The following is a 16,931-nucleotide window of genomic DNA, read 5'->3' as shown; positions in this document are numbered from 1 at the left end:
TGAAGTTGGTACCAGTGGGGATGAGAGATCTGAGCACGTAAGATAATTCACGGTCAAAGAGCATTTGTGAATCCTGTATCTTTTTGGTCAGTAGGCATGACCTGGAGAGAAAAACAAATGTCATGCCTTGGACATGTAGTGCAAGTTTCTTGGTAATATTAAAGTTCTCTTAAATATTCTTGCTGTGCTAAAGAGGCATTTAAAGGTTTATACTTTTCATGTCGTATATGTGATAAATTCTTTTTTTTTTTTTTAAATCAGGGATTGTTCTTTCTCAAATCCGTTCCATTTCCAAAATGTTCAAACTATTGACTATTACAGTTCCTTAAGCTTCTTAAATTTTTCTTCTAGGTGAATATACCGTAATGACAGCTCATTTCCACTTGAAAAGAAAAATTGGGTATTTTGTGATTCAGACATATCTGCCTTGCATCATGACTGTCATTCTCTCCCAAGTGTCATTCTGGCTTAACAGAGAATCTGTGCCTGCAAGAACTGTGTTCGGTGAGTGAACAGCTACACACTCTTGTGGAGCACTTTGGATTTTGTGGCGTACTTTCAAAAGCTTCCTCTCTCTTGAGACTCACACCAATAAATCTGTGGTGTGAGGGGCAGGGCATCTTGGCTCCACCTTTTATAGACGAGGAAACTGAGGCTCAGAGAGGCAAAATATAGAGTCTGTGCCACACTATTAATAAAAGGTATAAACACTACTCAGATCTTTTGGAAACACATTCAGTCTTCTTTCTGTTTTGCTCCTCTTTTCATTTTGCTTTCCATCATTTGTTTTCATGCTAGTTTAAGGGGAATATCCTTAGAGGCTCTGACTTGGTGTATAACAGTACCATATTTCTAGGCTTTCCACGTTTATTTTTGCTCTGTTTTGTTTTTAGATGGACAAAGAGGATCTTTGTGTTTCATGTTAGAGAGAGAAAGGGAAGAGGAGAAAGCGAAAGAGACCCCTCATTCACTACCACTAGTGTGTTTAATCACAAAGTTAATTCTCTTGATTTAAACCATGCAAGGGGTGGGAGTTGGCTTCTCCTTCTGTCCCTCTCCCCTGCTCCTGCTCCTGCTCTCTCTCACGCTCTCACTGGTGCGTGCTCTCTCTCTCTCTCTCTCAAATAAATAAATAGAATCTTAAAAAAAAAAAAAAAACATGTAGGGGAATGACTGCTTTTTGGATGAAGGACCTAGGCTGAGCACATTTTGTGCAAAGCAGATTGTCTTTTTGTGTTTGGTACCTTCATTCATTTAGGAAAGTTTTATGGAAAATCCAGTCTTTTGGATATTGCACCAAGCCCTAGAGGTCAAATACATTTAAAATACAGTCCCTACATCCAGCTAGTTCAGTGTAGTGAAGGGCAACAGGATAGGCAGAAAAGATAATGGCAACACAGATTAATGGGTTATAAAAGAGGTATATTCAAGTTGTTCCAAGATAACAAGAGAGCTGATTAAGTAGCTTAGTCAACATTTGAGCTAAGTCTCTTCCTTTTTAGTTAAGTTTTTGTTTAATTTTAATTCCAGTATATTCAACATGCAGCATTATATTAGTTTCAGGTTACAATATAGTGATTTAACAATTCTATACATCATTACTCAGTGCTCAGCATAAGTATGCTCTTAATCCCCTTCACCTATTTCACCCATTCCCCCACCCAACTCCCCTCTAAAATGCTGTATTTTAAATGAGTACCCTCTGTTAAAATTATTGGGCTAAGGCTTGAAGGATGAGTGGGAGTTTCTCAGACAGATGAGATGGGGCAAAAATCCTAGCTTAAAAGGATCAATTGTGCATAACATCAAGGGATGAAAGCACATAGTGTGTTCAGTGACAGTGAGCTGTTTCAGTGTCAGTGTAGACACATTAGATAGAATTATAGTTTGAGACCTAAAGAGAACAGCCTTGTATGCCATGCTAATACAGTGTACCTTTATCTTATGGGCTATAGCAACCCATTTTAGTATTCTGAAAGCATAAATATGTAAAACTTTTAGAACAATGCCTGCCATTTAACACGTGCTATATAACATCAGCTATTCTCATTATCAATGCACAAAAATCAGTTTGATTTTCAACACCAGCAACGAATAACTCAACAGCAAATTAAGAAAATAATTCTGTTTACAATGACATCCAAAAGAGTAAAATACTTAGGATAAATCTAACCAAGTATGTATAAGACTTGTCCATGGAACACTACTAGACTTTGCTGAGAAAAATTAAAGATTACCTAATTAAATACCTAATTAAAAACCTAATTAAATGGGAAAGACATCCCATGTTCATGGATTAGAAAACAATACTCTTAAAATGAGAATAATACCTGAAATGATCTATAGATTCAATTTGATATCTGTCAAAAAAAAAGTTCTTATTTTGCAGAACTGGAAAAAGCCAGTCCTCAAATACATATAGAATTATAAGAGGCTCCAAATAGTGAAAACAATATTGATAAAGAAAAACAAAGTTGGTTACTTCACACTTCCCAGTTTCAAAACTTAGTACAAAGAAAGTTACATTAATCAAAGAGTGTAGTAGTGTCATAAGGATAGACGTAAAGATCAATAGGATAAAATCAGGATAGAAACAAACTCAAGGCATGTCTGGGTGGCTCAGTCAGTTAAACATCTGCCTTTGGCTCAGGTCATGATCCCAGAGTCCTGGGATCGAGTCCCACATTGGGCCCGTGCTCAGCTGGGGGTCTGCTTCTCCCTCTGCCTGCTGCTCTCCCTGCTTGTGTTGGCTATCTCCCTCTGTCTCACAAATTACAAAAAAAGAAAAAGAGAAAGAAACACACTCAAGTATTCATGGTGAATTGATTTTCAATGAGTGCATTAAGAATATTCTATGGGATTTTCAGCAAGGATACCAGAAGGTCAATGATCCCCACATGCAAAGGGATGAAGTTGGACACCTACTTCACTTCAGATACAGCACTGAACACAAATGGATACAAAACCTCAATATAAAATCTAAAACTTGAAAGTTATGAGAAGAAAACATATGATAAATATTTACCATCTTAGATCTAGCAATGGGTTCTTAGATTTGACACCAAAAGGATGAGTAACAATGAAAAAATAAATTGGATTTCATTAAAATTGAAAACTTTTGTGCCTCAGGGAACATTATCAAAAGTGTGAAGATAACTTACATACTGAAGAAAATACTTACAAATCGTATATTTGATAAGGATTTAATATCTTGACTAAATAAAGAATTCTTAGAATTCAAAAACAAACAAACAAAAAACACAAAACAAAAGCTAGATTTTAAAAAAATGGGCAAAGAACTTGAATAGGCTTTTTTTTCTGAAGAAAGTATACAAATGGCAAACAAAGCACATAAAATGATAAGAAACAATATTGGACATTAAAGAAACACAAATAAATACCACAATAAAATACTTTGCACACACACTGGGATGGCAATAATAATAATAATAATAAAAAAAAAATAAAACAAAAGACAAGAAATAAGTGTTGGTGAGGATGCGGAGAAATAGAAACCCTTATATATTGCTGGTGGGAATGTAAAATGATGCAATCTCTGTGGAAGCAGTATTGACCTTTCCTTGAAAAGTTAAACATAGAATTCCCATACAACCCACCAATTCCACCTTAATGTATATATCCAAGATTAGTGAAAACAGATGTCCACAAGGAAACTGGTGCACAAATGTTTGTAACAGCATTATTCCTTATAGTAGAAACAACCTAGATTTCCTCCATTGGATGAGGAATGTGCTTTATACTTACAATAGGATATTATCCACCCATAAAAGTACTAATGGCATGCCACAATGTGGATGACCTTCAGAAACATTGTGTTAAGTGAAGGTGGTGGACACAAAAGGTCATATATTATATGGTTCCTTTCATGAGAATTATTCAGAACAGGTACATCATAGAGACAGACAACAGTTTAGTGGTTGCTAGTAGATGGAGGCAGGGGAAATGGGGAGTTATTACTTAGTAAGAATAGGATGTTCTGGGGTGCCTGGGTGGCTCAGTGGGTTAAAGCCGCTGCTTTCGGCTCAGGTCATGATCCCAGCATCCTGGGATCGAGCCCCACATCGGGCTCTCTGCTCAGCAGGGAGCCTGCTTCCTCCCTTCTCTCTCCGCCTGTCTCTCTGCCTACTTGTGATCTCTGTCAAATAAATAAATAAAATCTTTAAAAAAAAAAAAAAAAAAAAAGAATAGGATGTTCTTCTAGGGTGATGAAAAATTTTGAAACTAGAGAGAGATGGTGGTTGGCAGAGCTTCATGAATGCATAAATGCCACTGAATTGTACACTTTAAAATTTTATATTTATGAATTTCACCTCAGTGAAATAATTTTAAAAAGTCATGAATTGGGAAAAAAAAAAAAAAGGAATGAGCGCATCAAAGCTTTCCCAGGATTTAGACTCAGAAGTATCTTTTCAGATATCCACTCAAAAATTGCAAATTTTTAAATCAAAAACAACACCAAAAAATGATGTGGCCAGAAATAAGAGGAAATTTCCATTCAGATGGCTTAAAGAATAAAATTGCTTGATTTTCAGAGCACAAATAATATAGAAGAAAAGTTTTACATTAAGAAGAAATTACATAATTCATGTTATATATTTACATATAAATTTAGATCATTCTGGAATATCGACTCAAACAAGTCAGATGAAATAAAATAATGAAGTATTTGTTTAACAAAGGTGGTGAAGAAAATAAACTATTGAGGCAAATAAATAGAGAGATTTCATAGCGTAAGTTACATAGATGCATATGTTAAAAGAGGCCAATAGTAAATATTGGCCTCTCCTCAAATATAGAGGAGAGATAAATAAATGAATAAATATTTAACTTTGAATGAATAGAATGTGTTAGTGTCAGGGCTGTTAAATTGGATGATAACAAATATAAAAAAAAAATTAAGGGTTGGTTATAAGAGTAACATATATAAAATTAAAAATCCAGGCTATATTTGAATGTATAAATTTCATATGAATTATTTACAATACAGGTGTAGGGATCCAAAAGTCAGATTTTCATATTGATTGAAACCAGTAGGTAAGAGCATTTTTAGTATTATACTCTACAAGTTTTTCAGTGTAAAGTTTGTAATAAATACAATTCCGTATGAGTGTATGTGTATGTATGTGTGTGCAAGTAAAAGATAAACAAAAATCTTATGTCTTGCCTGGAATGGTCCTTGAAAGCTGCCTGGCGGTCCTACTCCACACCCTCATCCCCTCTTTCACTGTTTGCTGCCTGTTTTTGATTTGCACATTATCTGACTGATAACACAGCAGTTACCTAAGCCAAATTTCTACCCTCTTCAAATTTCTCTCTCTGAATTCATAGTCAGCTTTACAATCTAGTGAGCAATCATTAAATCATCTGCCCTCCTCATGCTTGTAAGGCTTTCTGCGATGGATAACCCACCCAGGTAAAAAACGACTACAGTTAAGAAATTAATATGCTCCAAGAGATAGATGTCAAATGTCTCAACCTTTGAGATCTGATTTCACACTGTGAACAGAATAAGAAAGCAGAGCAAACAAGACGGTAGGCATGGGAGTTGAAATTCTAATGCACATCCCTTATATCAGAAGACTTTGTTCCATTATATAGGGTTTTACTGTTCAGTTTTTTTGTATTTTGTATTTATTTTGTGGCTGGGGAAACAGTTTGATTTTTTTTTTTTCCCCAAAGATCTTTTTTCGAAGGGATTGCCCATGTATCTTATGATAGAAGCCTCCTTTGACTTTCTCTGGGTGTTCATGCCCCATTCAAAATACTTACTGAGCATCTATTTATCAACACTGTTGTAGAGAGATGTCTGGGTAAGTCATTGAATAAAACTGAACAGGTTTGTCTTCCTGATGAGGTAACCGCCCCCTGTTATCAGTAGTGTAAGAAAGCACTTGGGAAACTTTTACCCTTATACTTTGGGTTTTTGTGCTTTCAAAGTTCCTGTAAGCAGATGGGGTGCATTTTCAATATACCAGCTTCATTTTGTGTTTGTATAAACATATACGTTCCCTCATTTTGTGAAATCGTGGCCCTGGTTCTTTTAGCTGATGAACACCCTACAGCACTTCATATAAATGAGAAATAATCATAACGAATTTGATGATTATTACCTCCATATTTGAATCAAAATCATTTTTCAAATTTATGGATAAATTTATGAATATATGACTTAGTTTATATATGAACATGTGGATATATGAATAAGCTTATATATAAGAAGTATGTGTTGATATTTTCATTTAATATAGTCAGCATGGAATAGAGAATTTTAGCTGTTAAAAACGAAAATCAGAGGTACCTGGGTGGCTCAGTCAGTTAAACATCTGCCTTTGGTCATGATCTTGGGGTCCTGGGATGGAGCCCTGTGTCAGGCTCCCTGCTCAGTGGGGAGCCCACTTCTCCCTCTCCCTCTGCCCCACCCCCCCCACTTGTGTTCTCTTCCACTCTCTCTCAAATGAATAAAGAAAATCCTTTAAAAAAATAAAATCAAATAATAAATAGCTGTTAGGGTTTAGGTTTGTCAGGTAAAAGAGTACAGGGAGTTCAAATGTTTTTTATTTCATGCGTCATTTATGGCATATTCAAGGGCCTTAGCTATTTATCTTACATGAATTTTGGAATAAGTAAAACTCCAAAAGGGATATGTTTGGATTGCTCATTTTTCTTCTTAGTTCTATATATTTCCACTATTCAGTTTGACTGTTTATATCAGGGAGCCCCAAATAGAGTGGCTTGAATATATGAAGGTTTTTTTCTATGTAAAATAAATCTACAAGTAGGTGGTCTAAGACTAGTGTGGCAACACTGTGGGTATCAGGGACTCAGTCTCTTTCTGCCTTCTCCTTTGATATCCTTAGCATGGAGTTTTGCTTCATAGGCCAAAAAGGCTGTTGGTGCTCCAGCGATCACATTCATATCCAGGAAATAGAAAGGACTAAGCAAAAAGGACAAAAGCTCTCTGTTTGCCATTAATAAGCTTTCCCGGAAGTCCCTCCCAGTAATTTCTATTTATATATCATTAGCCCAACTTGGTCTCATAACTGAGACTCTGAGAAATTGCCATCTGGAATAAATTCAGTATTCTAATATTACAGACTGACTAGATATTGGATTGGTAGTTCGTGGGTTCTACTACCATAAGAAAAAAATAGTTGTTTGCTATAAAGGCCATAAAATTTAAAGCACACATTTTGGAACCACAGTATCTTGGTTCAAAATCTGGCTCTGCCATTAATAATTTAGGTCACTTTTGGCACTTTTTTTTAACCTCTTTGTACCTCTATAAAATTGGAATTATAATATTTCCCTCATGAGGTAATTTATGGAATAAACACACACACACACACACACACACACGGAACACTTCGAGTAATTATGGCACATAGTTAAGTACTATGTAATTATTTGCTATTATATTACTGCTTGTCACCTACTACTTAATTCTTTCCTTCTTGTCAAGATATACATTAAGGCCGGTCAGATCTTCTTTTAGCTTGAGTAGCAGTAATCACTTCCCAAGGTGGCATATTTCAAGAATCTTGAACTCTATAAACCCCTGGGTAAGACAGATCTGGGCAGGAATCCAGCTTCTTTGACATATTAGTGTTTGGTTTGTTTGAAGGGAATTTCAGAATCTTTCATATTCCTTTATTGAAGTGTAATACACCAGTGTATGTTCAGTTTAGTCAAGGTTCCTTTAATTATAGTGAAATGAACCCCAAGTCAAGCTGGCTTGTACGTACTTGTTAACTTCATTCTCAATTAACCATGACCTCGTATAGGTGTAGACAAGAAACACATCTTAGATGTGCACCCCATCTCAAAGCCCCATAATTGAGTCTTATTGGTTAGACAGGTTCACATTCTCATCCCTGATGCAATTTTTATGGCTGCACACAAAATTATTAGCAAGGCCACTCCTTGGGCCAGTGGGTATTGTCAGATCCACGGCACAAATGGAGAAGGAGTAGTTCTGAAAGGAAAGAAGAATTGCAGGCTTCTGTCAGAAGAAGTAATTCCTCACACATCCTCACTCTGCTCTTTGTATCTCATTTATATCTCACTTAGCTCTATGATGATGATCTTGATTGAGAAAACCGAAGCAACTAGAGAGAACCTCCCTAGAATCCCATAGCCTCATCTATTCAAGCGTCTACACGCACAGACGCTGCTTGACTACATCTCTCTATGATGCTGACCCTTCCACCTGTGCACTAGGAGATAGCTCATCTCAGCTGCTTTAAGGACATCATTCCAGCAATCCTCTCCATTCTCTCTAACGTCAGCAATGTCTGCGATCCGTAATCATCCTAACGGAAGTACAGATTTATGGTGTTATTTATCCAATCCTCAAATCAGATTCCTTACTCTACTAAACCACTTGCTTCCAGCTTATTTGGTTGCTCTCCTTTTTAGTAGTTTTACTTGGAAGAATTATGTCTATTTACTGTCCTCATTTTTCTTCTCCTCTGATCTCTCAAACCCACTCAAATCAAGCTTTTGTCTCCAAAATGACACATGTTGAGGTCCTCATCATTGCTAATCCAGTGGCCGATTCTCAGATCAGTTTACTTGATCTAATAGTAGCCTTTGACAAGGTAGTTTCCTCCCACTAAATGAGAGGACATTTCTTGGAAAGAATTTCTTTATTTGGTTTCCAAGGTAGTCACACACTCTTGATGTATCCCTTCCTAGTCTCCTTTGCAGGTCCATACTCTTTCTCAGACCACTTAAATATCAGAGGGCTCTAGGCTCCATATTCAGCCACTCTTTTCTCTGTATTTTCTACTTGGGTGACCCCATCATGGCATAGTATAATTTTCATGTGATTATTACCAAATTCATAGCTTCTGTCCAGACCCCTTCCCTTTAGACATCTCCATCCAGTGGTCTTCCTTACATCTCCACTTGGATTTCCGATATGCATCTCAAACTCACTATGCACACAATTGAACTTTCAGTCCTCCTCTCTTCAAAACTTATGACCTTGCTTATACCTGGCTGAAACACCATCATTTCTCTCCTTGATCACTGAATGTCTTATTCTGTGTGGGATGCTATAACATAATACCACAGACTTGGAGGCTTAACAGAAATTTATTTTCTCACAGTTCTAAAGGCTAAAGGTCCATGACCAAGGCCCAGCAGGGTTGGTTTCTGGTGAGAGCTTTCTTCCTGGCTTATCAATGGCTACATTCTTGTCATGTCCTCACTTGGCCTTCTTTGGTGTGTGCACATGGGGTTGAGGGAAGGGAGAGAAAAAGAGGGAGAAAGCCGTCTGCTGTGTCTTATTATGAGAACACTAATCCTACTCAATCCTACTGAATCAGGATCCCATCCTTACAACCTCAGTTAATTTTAATTACTTCCTTAGAGACTCCATCTCCAAATATAGCCACACTAAACATTAACGCTTCAATATATGAATTTTGGAGGGATGTAAACATTCAATCCATAATATGTACTAGATTTTTTACTGTTTCGTTCTGCCACTCTTGTGGGACTTTGTTTCCAACGTGGTAGTCATTGGGATACTTTCAAAATGGAAGACAGATCATGTCATACCTGTTCTCTAAGCCCATTGGCTCACCGGTATCCTCAGAGTAAAAATGAAAGACCCTTCAGAGGTCAGTAAGTTCTAAGGCAGTATGAACTCCCTCCACTTCCAACCTCTAGTTCTGCTACCCTTCCTGTATTTTACCCTTCCTGTAACATCCACACTGACCTCTTCCTTATGGACATGGCAGTCATTCACTTATGAGCTTTGTCCCTTCTCTCTGCCCCGACCCCTTTTTTTCTCCAGATACCTGTGTGGCTCATTCCTTCCATTTCCTTAGGGAATTTCTAAACTCTCATTTTTTTTTTTTTTTCAAAGAAGACTATCTAACAGTCTAACTTAAAATTGTTAACTGCTTCCCAATCCTGTTTCTGTTCTCCAGCCTACTCTAATTTTGTCTTCATTGCACATACCATCTTTGAATATGTTATAGAAAAATATTTTTACATAATTTGTCTCCCCCTCTGGAATTTAAATTTCAGAAGTGCAGTTATTTTAGCCTCTCTTTAAAGCGATAGAAAATAAGTAAGTTAAACTGAGACAGTAAGTAATTGCAAAATATTTTAAATAGATAAATGATAGATAAATAGGTAGATAAGCACATACGTTTGTGTGTTCAAAAGAGGTAAATTTCATATAAACTAGAAGGTAGTTCCTTAATTGTTTAAATTTGGATGTTAGAGGACTATTTGCAAAAGAAGGTTGAATGACTATTGGGAAAAAAAAATAAATGAAAATTATCCATTGCAATTGGTTAGCCAACTGTGTTTAGAAGGAACACAGTACAGAGGGCTGCAGTCATTCTGATATTAATTATAAGATCGGGCGTTCCCAAAACTACCCTCAGGTTTAATAATTCACTGGAACTTAGAGAATATGCAGAAAGGCATTACCCTCACAGTTGCGGTTTATTACAGGGAATAGATACAGACTAAAATCAGCCAGGGGAAGAAGCACATAGAGTGCGGGCCAAGTGCAGAGGCAGCACTTCCATTGTCCTGTTCACACAGAGCGATGGACAACATTACTTTCCTGTCGCAGATGTGTGAGGATACACACAGAGCGTTGCTCACCAGGAAAGGTTACCAGCTCCTTGGTGTCCAGAGTCTTTGCTGGGGCTCTGTCACAGGGGGCCTGATTGACTGGTCTTGTGGCTGATCTCAGTTTCCAGCTGCTTAGGAGGATAAGTTGATGTGGCCTGCTTGAAAAAATAACGATAAACACAGACAAACAAAAAAAGGCAAAACATTCTAAATCCAACTGTTACTAGCTGGCTGGCCCCCAGCCCCCAGGCAAACTAAGTCACTCCTCTCAGGTGTATATCCTTCTGAGGCCTAGAGGTTACCGCCCAGAAGCTGAGGGCAAAGGCCAGACCTCTCTCAGGGTAAGGGTAATTTTTTTTTAATTAAACGTACAACATACATTATGAAATCAAATTTTAAATATCTAATTATTAAATTATCATTTTGAGTTATCAGTACATCTGCTAACTTTGTGCCTTTATCAATATTGTCTCTCATTTTCTCCCTCCCTGCCCACATTTTTACCTTCCCTTTATTCTGTTTCCTTTATCATCGTCTCACTTTCTCAACATTTAGTCCTACTGTGCCGTATTCCTTTCCCCTCGCCAGCCTGTCCGGCAAGTCATTTAGAATTAGAAACATCTTGTTTACAACGGAATTGGTGGTGAAAAACAAGCTTCTTCATTTAGTTCTAGAAAGCTATACACAGAATGGGCTCTGTGCACCTGGTATATGAAACACAGCTACATACTGAAGGGGTCATAGAATTGGTACATAAGACAAACATTCCACTAAAACTTTGAGAGACCAGTCATCTGTCTGGCAGAAAATTCCCTGATAATAAGCAGGCTGCCGATTAATAAAGAGAATAGCGATCTGAAGTAGACTCGATCTGAATATAGAACTTTTCTTCCCCCTTAATAATAAAGCAATTAACACTATTGAGTGCTTACTACGTGTTTGGAAAACACTGCTTCAGGAGCAAAGAGAGCTTCTGTCAGGTCCTGTCTCCACTTCTAGATTAAGCAAGTGTGTAGCCTTTCTAAACAGGATTTTCTCCGCTGTAAATGCATGTAAAATGTGTGCCAGCTACCACATCAAGGGGCTGAGAGGACCCATGAAACAGCATGTGCACAAGGCTAATGAAGTCTTGAGTAATCATAGACTTTCACTGTATACTTTGTATATTCTACAAATAGCAGGTCTGAGAACCAGAGATACTGTAGGATAGTCTCTCAATCCAAGTGGTGTATGTGTGTGTTTCTTTCTTGAATTTAAATTCCTTTAGCCAGAGTTTATAATCTCCAGTTCAACCAAGTTTCAACTACTTCCCGTATGTGTATACAAAACAATTTCTTATATTACTTTGTCTGAACCAGCTGCTGAATACCGTCAGGTTACATAGTTATGATAAAAGGGGTTAGATTTTACATATAGAATATATCTTTTATTGTCTTAATATGTGTATATATAATAGTGGGCACCCATTTATATGTATAGATGCTAATAGTTTTTATTGTCTGAAAAAATCAGAAAATTTGGTAAGACAGGGACTCGTATTCTTGTGGGGCAACACAGAAGTGGAACGGAGTAGTGGCAGCCGCTTTGGACATTCAGTCTCTACCACAGCACCTGCCGCTCCCTGTTGCCCACCTTACCTGTGTATTTTCCCCGCCTAGTCCCTGTGGACACTGGAATTTGCGCCCTATGATGAAGGCATGAAGAGATAAGAAAGAGCATTCCGCAAGGACTGGACAAAACATCAAAAGCGAAGCAAGAGAAACTTGAACTCAGAGAAACAGAGAGTAGGATCCCGGCTGCCAGGGGCTGGTGGGTGAGGGGAATCGGAAGAAGCTGGTGAAAGGGCATAAACTTTCTTACATATATAATCTTATAATATATTATGTAATATATATTATATATCATATATAATATAATATATAATATATAACCTTATATATTATATATAATATAATATATATAATCTTATATATTATATATAATATAATATATAATATATATAATCTTATATATTATATATAATATAATATATGATATATAATCTTATATATAATCTTATAAGATAAATAAGGAATGAAGAGCTAATGTGTGTCACGGTAACTGTGGTTGATACTACTGTATTGTATTAGAAATCTGCTGAGTGACTAGAATTCAAGTGTTTTCACCCAAAAAGGGGGGAAAAGGTAAATATGTGAGGTGATGGGTGTATTAATTAACTCTCTGGCAGGAATTCTTTTGCCATGTATATCAATTTGTCATATGGTATACTTTAGATATGTTTTAAGTTTATTTGTCGATTTATACCTCAGTAAAGCTGAAAAAGAAAACTAAAAAAAAAAAAAAAAGAGAGAGAGAGAGACAGGAAATCAGAAAGTCTCTCAGGCCACCCTTGGAAGGAGACATAGATGGTTTTAACTGGAAAGTAGCGAGAAGGTGACATCGGGAGTAGAACACCTGGGTGGTAACATGACATGAAACCAAGGAACAGAGAGCGGGTGCAGGGCACACACAGTCTCCGCAAAACCTATTCCAGATCCCTGCCTTCCCCGAGGCTTGGGCTGCAGAGTGCTAACAGGAGGCACACCTGGCATCCCAGAATTGACTTTGGCACAAGGCAGCACATGCTAATCAGCTAGCTGCCAGCCCACTGGCCGCCCTCCTTCCCGCTGTCAGAGACACATCCCAGTCAGCCACTGCCAATTAGGAAAGTGACTGAGGCAAAATACGTTAATAAACCATGGCAAGGAAAATTAGAAAGCCTTGCTAGTTCTACTCTAGAGGCATATTTAGAAGTTGTTTCGGGAATATAGGTGGCCTGGTTAAGCTTGATTGATGAAAATGAATTATTAGTGAGGGCAGGGAAAAAGAATTAAAAGTATATGCTAGTGTTTTGTCTGGTTTTTTTTTTTTTTAATTTTTAGATTTTGTCCAGGTATCACTTCAGTACAGTTATAACCATTCAAGTCACGAGGACAGGTTATCCAGTCCTATTTTCTGCACTGAAATCTCATAATAATGAGAAAAAAAAATTATATAATAGCGTTTACTGAGCACCGTCTGTTGGTCATATGCTTTCGGGCACTTCAAATTTACTCATTATTTAATTCTGAAAATGAAACAAAACAAAACTCCAGTTAGGAAAGTTAATTACGCCCTCTTTTCAGACAAGAACATTGGAACCCGAAGGTATAAGCAACTATTTCATTATCAGACAGCAGGTCAGTAACAAAGAAAGAATTTGACCTTGCAGCATTCTGACTCCAGTGGGTGTTCGGCTGCACTGTTGTGTTGTCAGACAACTTCCCTCTTCTTTTCCCTTCTTCTTTTAGAGCCTGAAGTCAGAACTATGCTGGATGATTGCTTCTCGCCAGGGTAATTTCTGTTTGAGAGTCAGGCTTACTAAACATAGATCAGAACTTGAGGTGAACCTTCAGATTTGAATTTGCTGGTTCACGGTTAGAATCAGCAGCTGCTTATCGAGGTCTTCCTTGAGCTTCTTGAGGCAAGATTCCTTGCCCTGAAGTTGATGAAATCCGATTACGGTACAGCAACTAATACGTTAAATGACTTTTCAAATTTCAGTCCTTCCAGGTGTCATATTCTGAATTTTTAAGCAAAATTAACCTGGTTAATCCAGGTCTTTAAAAAGTAGAGCTTCTTAAAATAGCATCACCTTAGTCGTTAGAAACTCTTGTTTAATCTTAAGTGAAGAATTTGATGATTTCTTTTGACTAAAGTCTGTAAAACGATTTCTCTTCAATTTACTTTGTCTTAGAACTCACCTATGAAAGTTTGATAACCTGAGAGCATATATGAGAGAGAATCCATGTGTTGCAAGAGGAGGGTTTCATTTTTTGTTGTTTTGTTTTAATTTTCTTGTAAATATGGTTTTTTCTTCCCTTAAGCTTTGAAATAACAAAATGGAAAATAATGGCTTTTCTACTCTGATTATTCTACTTCTCATACAGGTTTGGGTCATTAAATATTTAGTTTCGCTATAGCAAAATTTTGAGTGCATATTTATCCTTAGGGTTTAAACTCTCAAAAAAATTAAAACTATTCTTTATTTTCAAATATCCTAAACTTTCAAGGAAATGATTTCCATTTGGGTGACTTTTTTTGTGATAAAATATTTTTATTAATGCATTATTCATCATAATAACATACTATCTCCCCTGTTAAATCACCTCAGGGAGCTATAAGAAATCACCAAGACCATTAACATTTGAACAACCACCCTGCACTTTATGGCAATGCAATTACAAGACTGAAACAGTAAAAGGATTGGATAACAATGGAGAGTTTATACAGGAGAGTGTTTTATGTAGTCTTCTATTCTTTTATTGTCTTATTGTCATCATACTGAATATATTATTTTCTTTTAAATTCATGAAAGCAGAATATTACTGTTTTAGTTCAAGCTGCTTCAACAAAGTACATAGACTGGGTGGCTTGTAGATAATAGAAATTTATTTCACACAGTTTTGGAGGCTGGGGAAGCCTGAGATCAGGATGCCAGCATGGTGGGGTTTTGGTGAGGGCCCTCTTCTCAGTTGTAGATTGCCAGCCTCTCATTGTGTCCTCACATGGCTGAAAGAGAGTTAGTGCTTTGGCCTCTTCTTTCTTTCTTTCTTTCTTTATTTGTCAGACAGAGATCACAAGTAGGCAGAGAGGCAGGCAGAGACAGAGAGGGGGGAAGCATGCTCCCTGCTGAGCAGAGAGCCCATTGTGGGGCTCGACCCCAGGAGCCTGGGATCATGACCTGAGCAGAAGGCAGAGGCTTTAACCCACTGAGCCACCCAAGTGTCCTTGGCCTCTTCTTATAAGGGCACTAGTCCCATTCAAGAGGACTCCACCTTTACAACCATATCATCTCCTAAAGGCTCTACCTGCATCACACTGGGGACCAGATTTCAACATAAGAATTTAAGGGGAGCACAGACATGCAGTTCGTAATAACTACTGTGACATTTAGCAGTGATACCAGACTGGAATTTCTTGGTAATGGAGTAGAATTACGGGGATCCTAGAGGGATTCTCCTGGCAGACTGTGTTCAGCTATTTCTAGATCCAGCATTACATTAATCCAGAACTTCCATCTCACTCCTGACATTATTTGAGTTTAGATGTGAACCATGCTAAGCTTCTTGGAAGTCACTTCTCAAATATAATAGATGATGATTGATGGATAGTTCTTACAAGAGCTTGGTCTTAAGTCATAGTGACATTACCGCATTGATTTGATAGCAAAACTCTATCAAAGGAGCTCAAACGTATCCTTTTAGAAATCTAGGAACAGGATAGTTCAGTCATGAAGAGGATGAGTTTAACAAGACCAGAAATATGAGGATCCACGCTGAAAAGACTCAGGCTTTCTTGGAACAGTGGGATGGAGGGGAATCCAGTTCAAAGCTTTCCTTTCTCTTCTCTTGTAAGCTTCATCAGGCTATTTCTCAAGGTAGGAAATGAATAACTAAAATAGCCCAAGGCTTTCTAGGCATCCATTTAAGCAGTGTAATCCGTGTGTCTTTTGATTTTACTTAAACCACCACTAGATGGGACTCTTGCATCCTTGGTTTGGATTCTTAGCTTCTTTGTCCACACTTTGGGGGCCTAATAAACTAAGCAATAACAGGGAAGCGATGCTCGTTATTGGACAGATTCTAAATGGGACATTTGCATATATCATTTAACATTCTAGCATATAAACTATATATTATAATTCCCATTTTAGAGATAAAGTCACTGAGGCTGGGAGAGAGAAAGAGATAGAGGGAAGGGAGAATGTAGGATTTGCTGAGCAATTCTATGTGCTGAGCATGTATACTTGTACCATCCTCCCAACATCTATAAAAACTATCATTTCCATTTGGCAGATGGCAGAGGTACCGAAGCTTAGCAAAGTTGCCTAACTGTTGAGGCAGAAGCAGAATCCAATCCTTTGCCTGATTGTAGTGCACATTTTTCTGTGTATAGCCACTTCTCAAGGAATCTAAATACTTTAATGCATGATATAACTTTAATGCTTATTAAGATCATAAGGGCTTCAGCAGTAGAATACAAGGGTTGGATTCATGATACTGAAAAGTACATGATATGGACATACAACTGATTGTTTATAAATCAGGCAGTATAGTCTAGTAGTATGGGCTTTTGAGACAGACTGCTAGGTTTGTATCCTACTTCTCCTACTTGATAACAGTATGATCTTCAGTAAGGTGCTCAACTCACTTGACCCCAGTTTTCTCAACTGCAAATGAGGATGACAATAATACCTATAGTAGGCACTTCTTAGTGACATTTTTTATTAT

At 37.4% G+C, this 16,931-nt stretch overlaps 1 protein-coding gene across 2 annotated transcripts in view; it reads left to right on the top strand.

The window, feature by feature from the left end:
- Positions 1-16,931, top strand: part of GABRA2 (gamma-aminobutyric acid type A receptor subunit alpha2) — a gene marked incomplete at both ends in the record, with an annotated part of 121,428 nt that overhangs the window by 79,473 nt on the left and 25,024 nt on the right. For both annotated transcript variants that reach the window (XM_080797311.1, XM_080797310.1), the window contains one exon: positions 352-504. In XM_080797311.1, coding sequence (XP_080653437.1) covers positions 352-504 — 153 coding nt within the window. The remainder of the gene's footprint in view (positions 1-351; positions 505-16,931) is intronic.

Source organism: Martes martes (assembly GCF_963455335.1).
Source record: "Martes martes genome assembly, chromosome: 2".
Taxonomy (NCBI): domain Eukaryota; kingdom Metazoa; phylum Chordata; class Mammalia; order Carnivora; family Mustelidae; genus Martes; species Martes martes.
The sequence above is the reverse complement of the archived record's forward strand: the minus strand, read 5'-3'. Positions and strand labels throughout refer to the sequence as shown.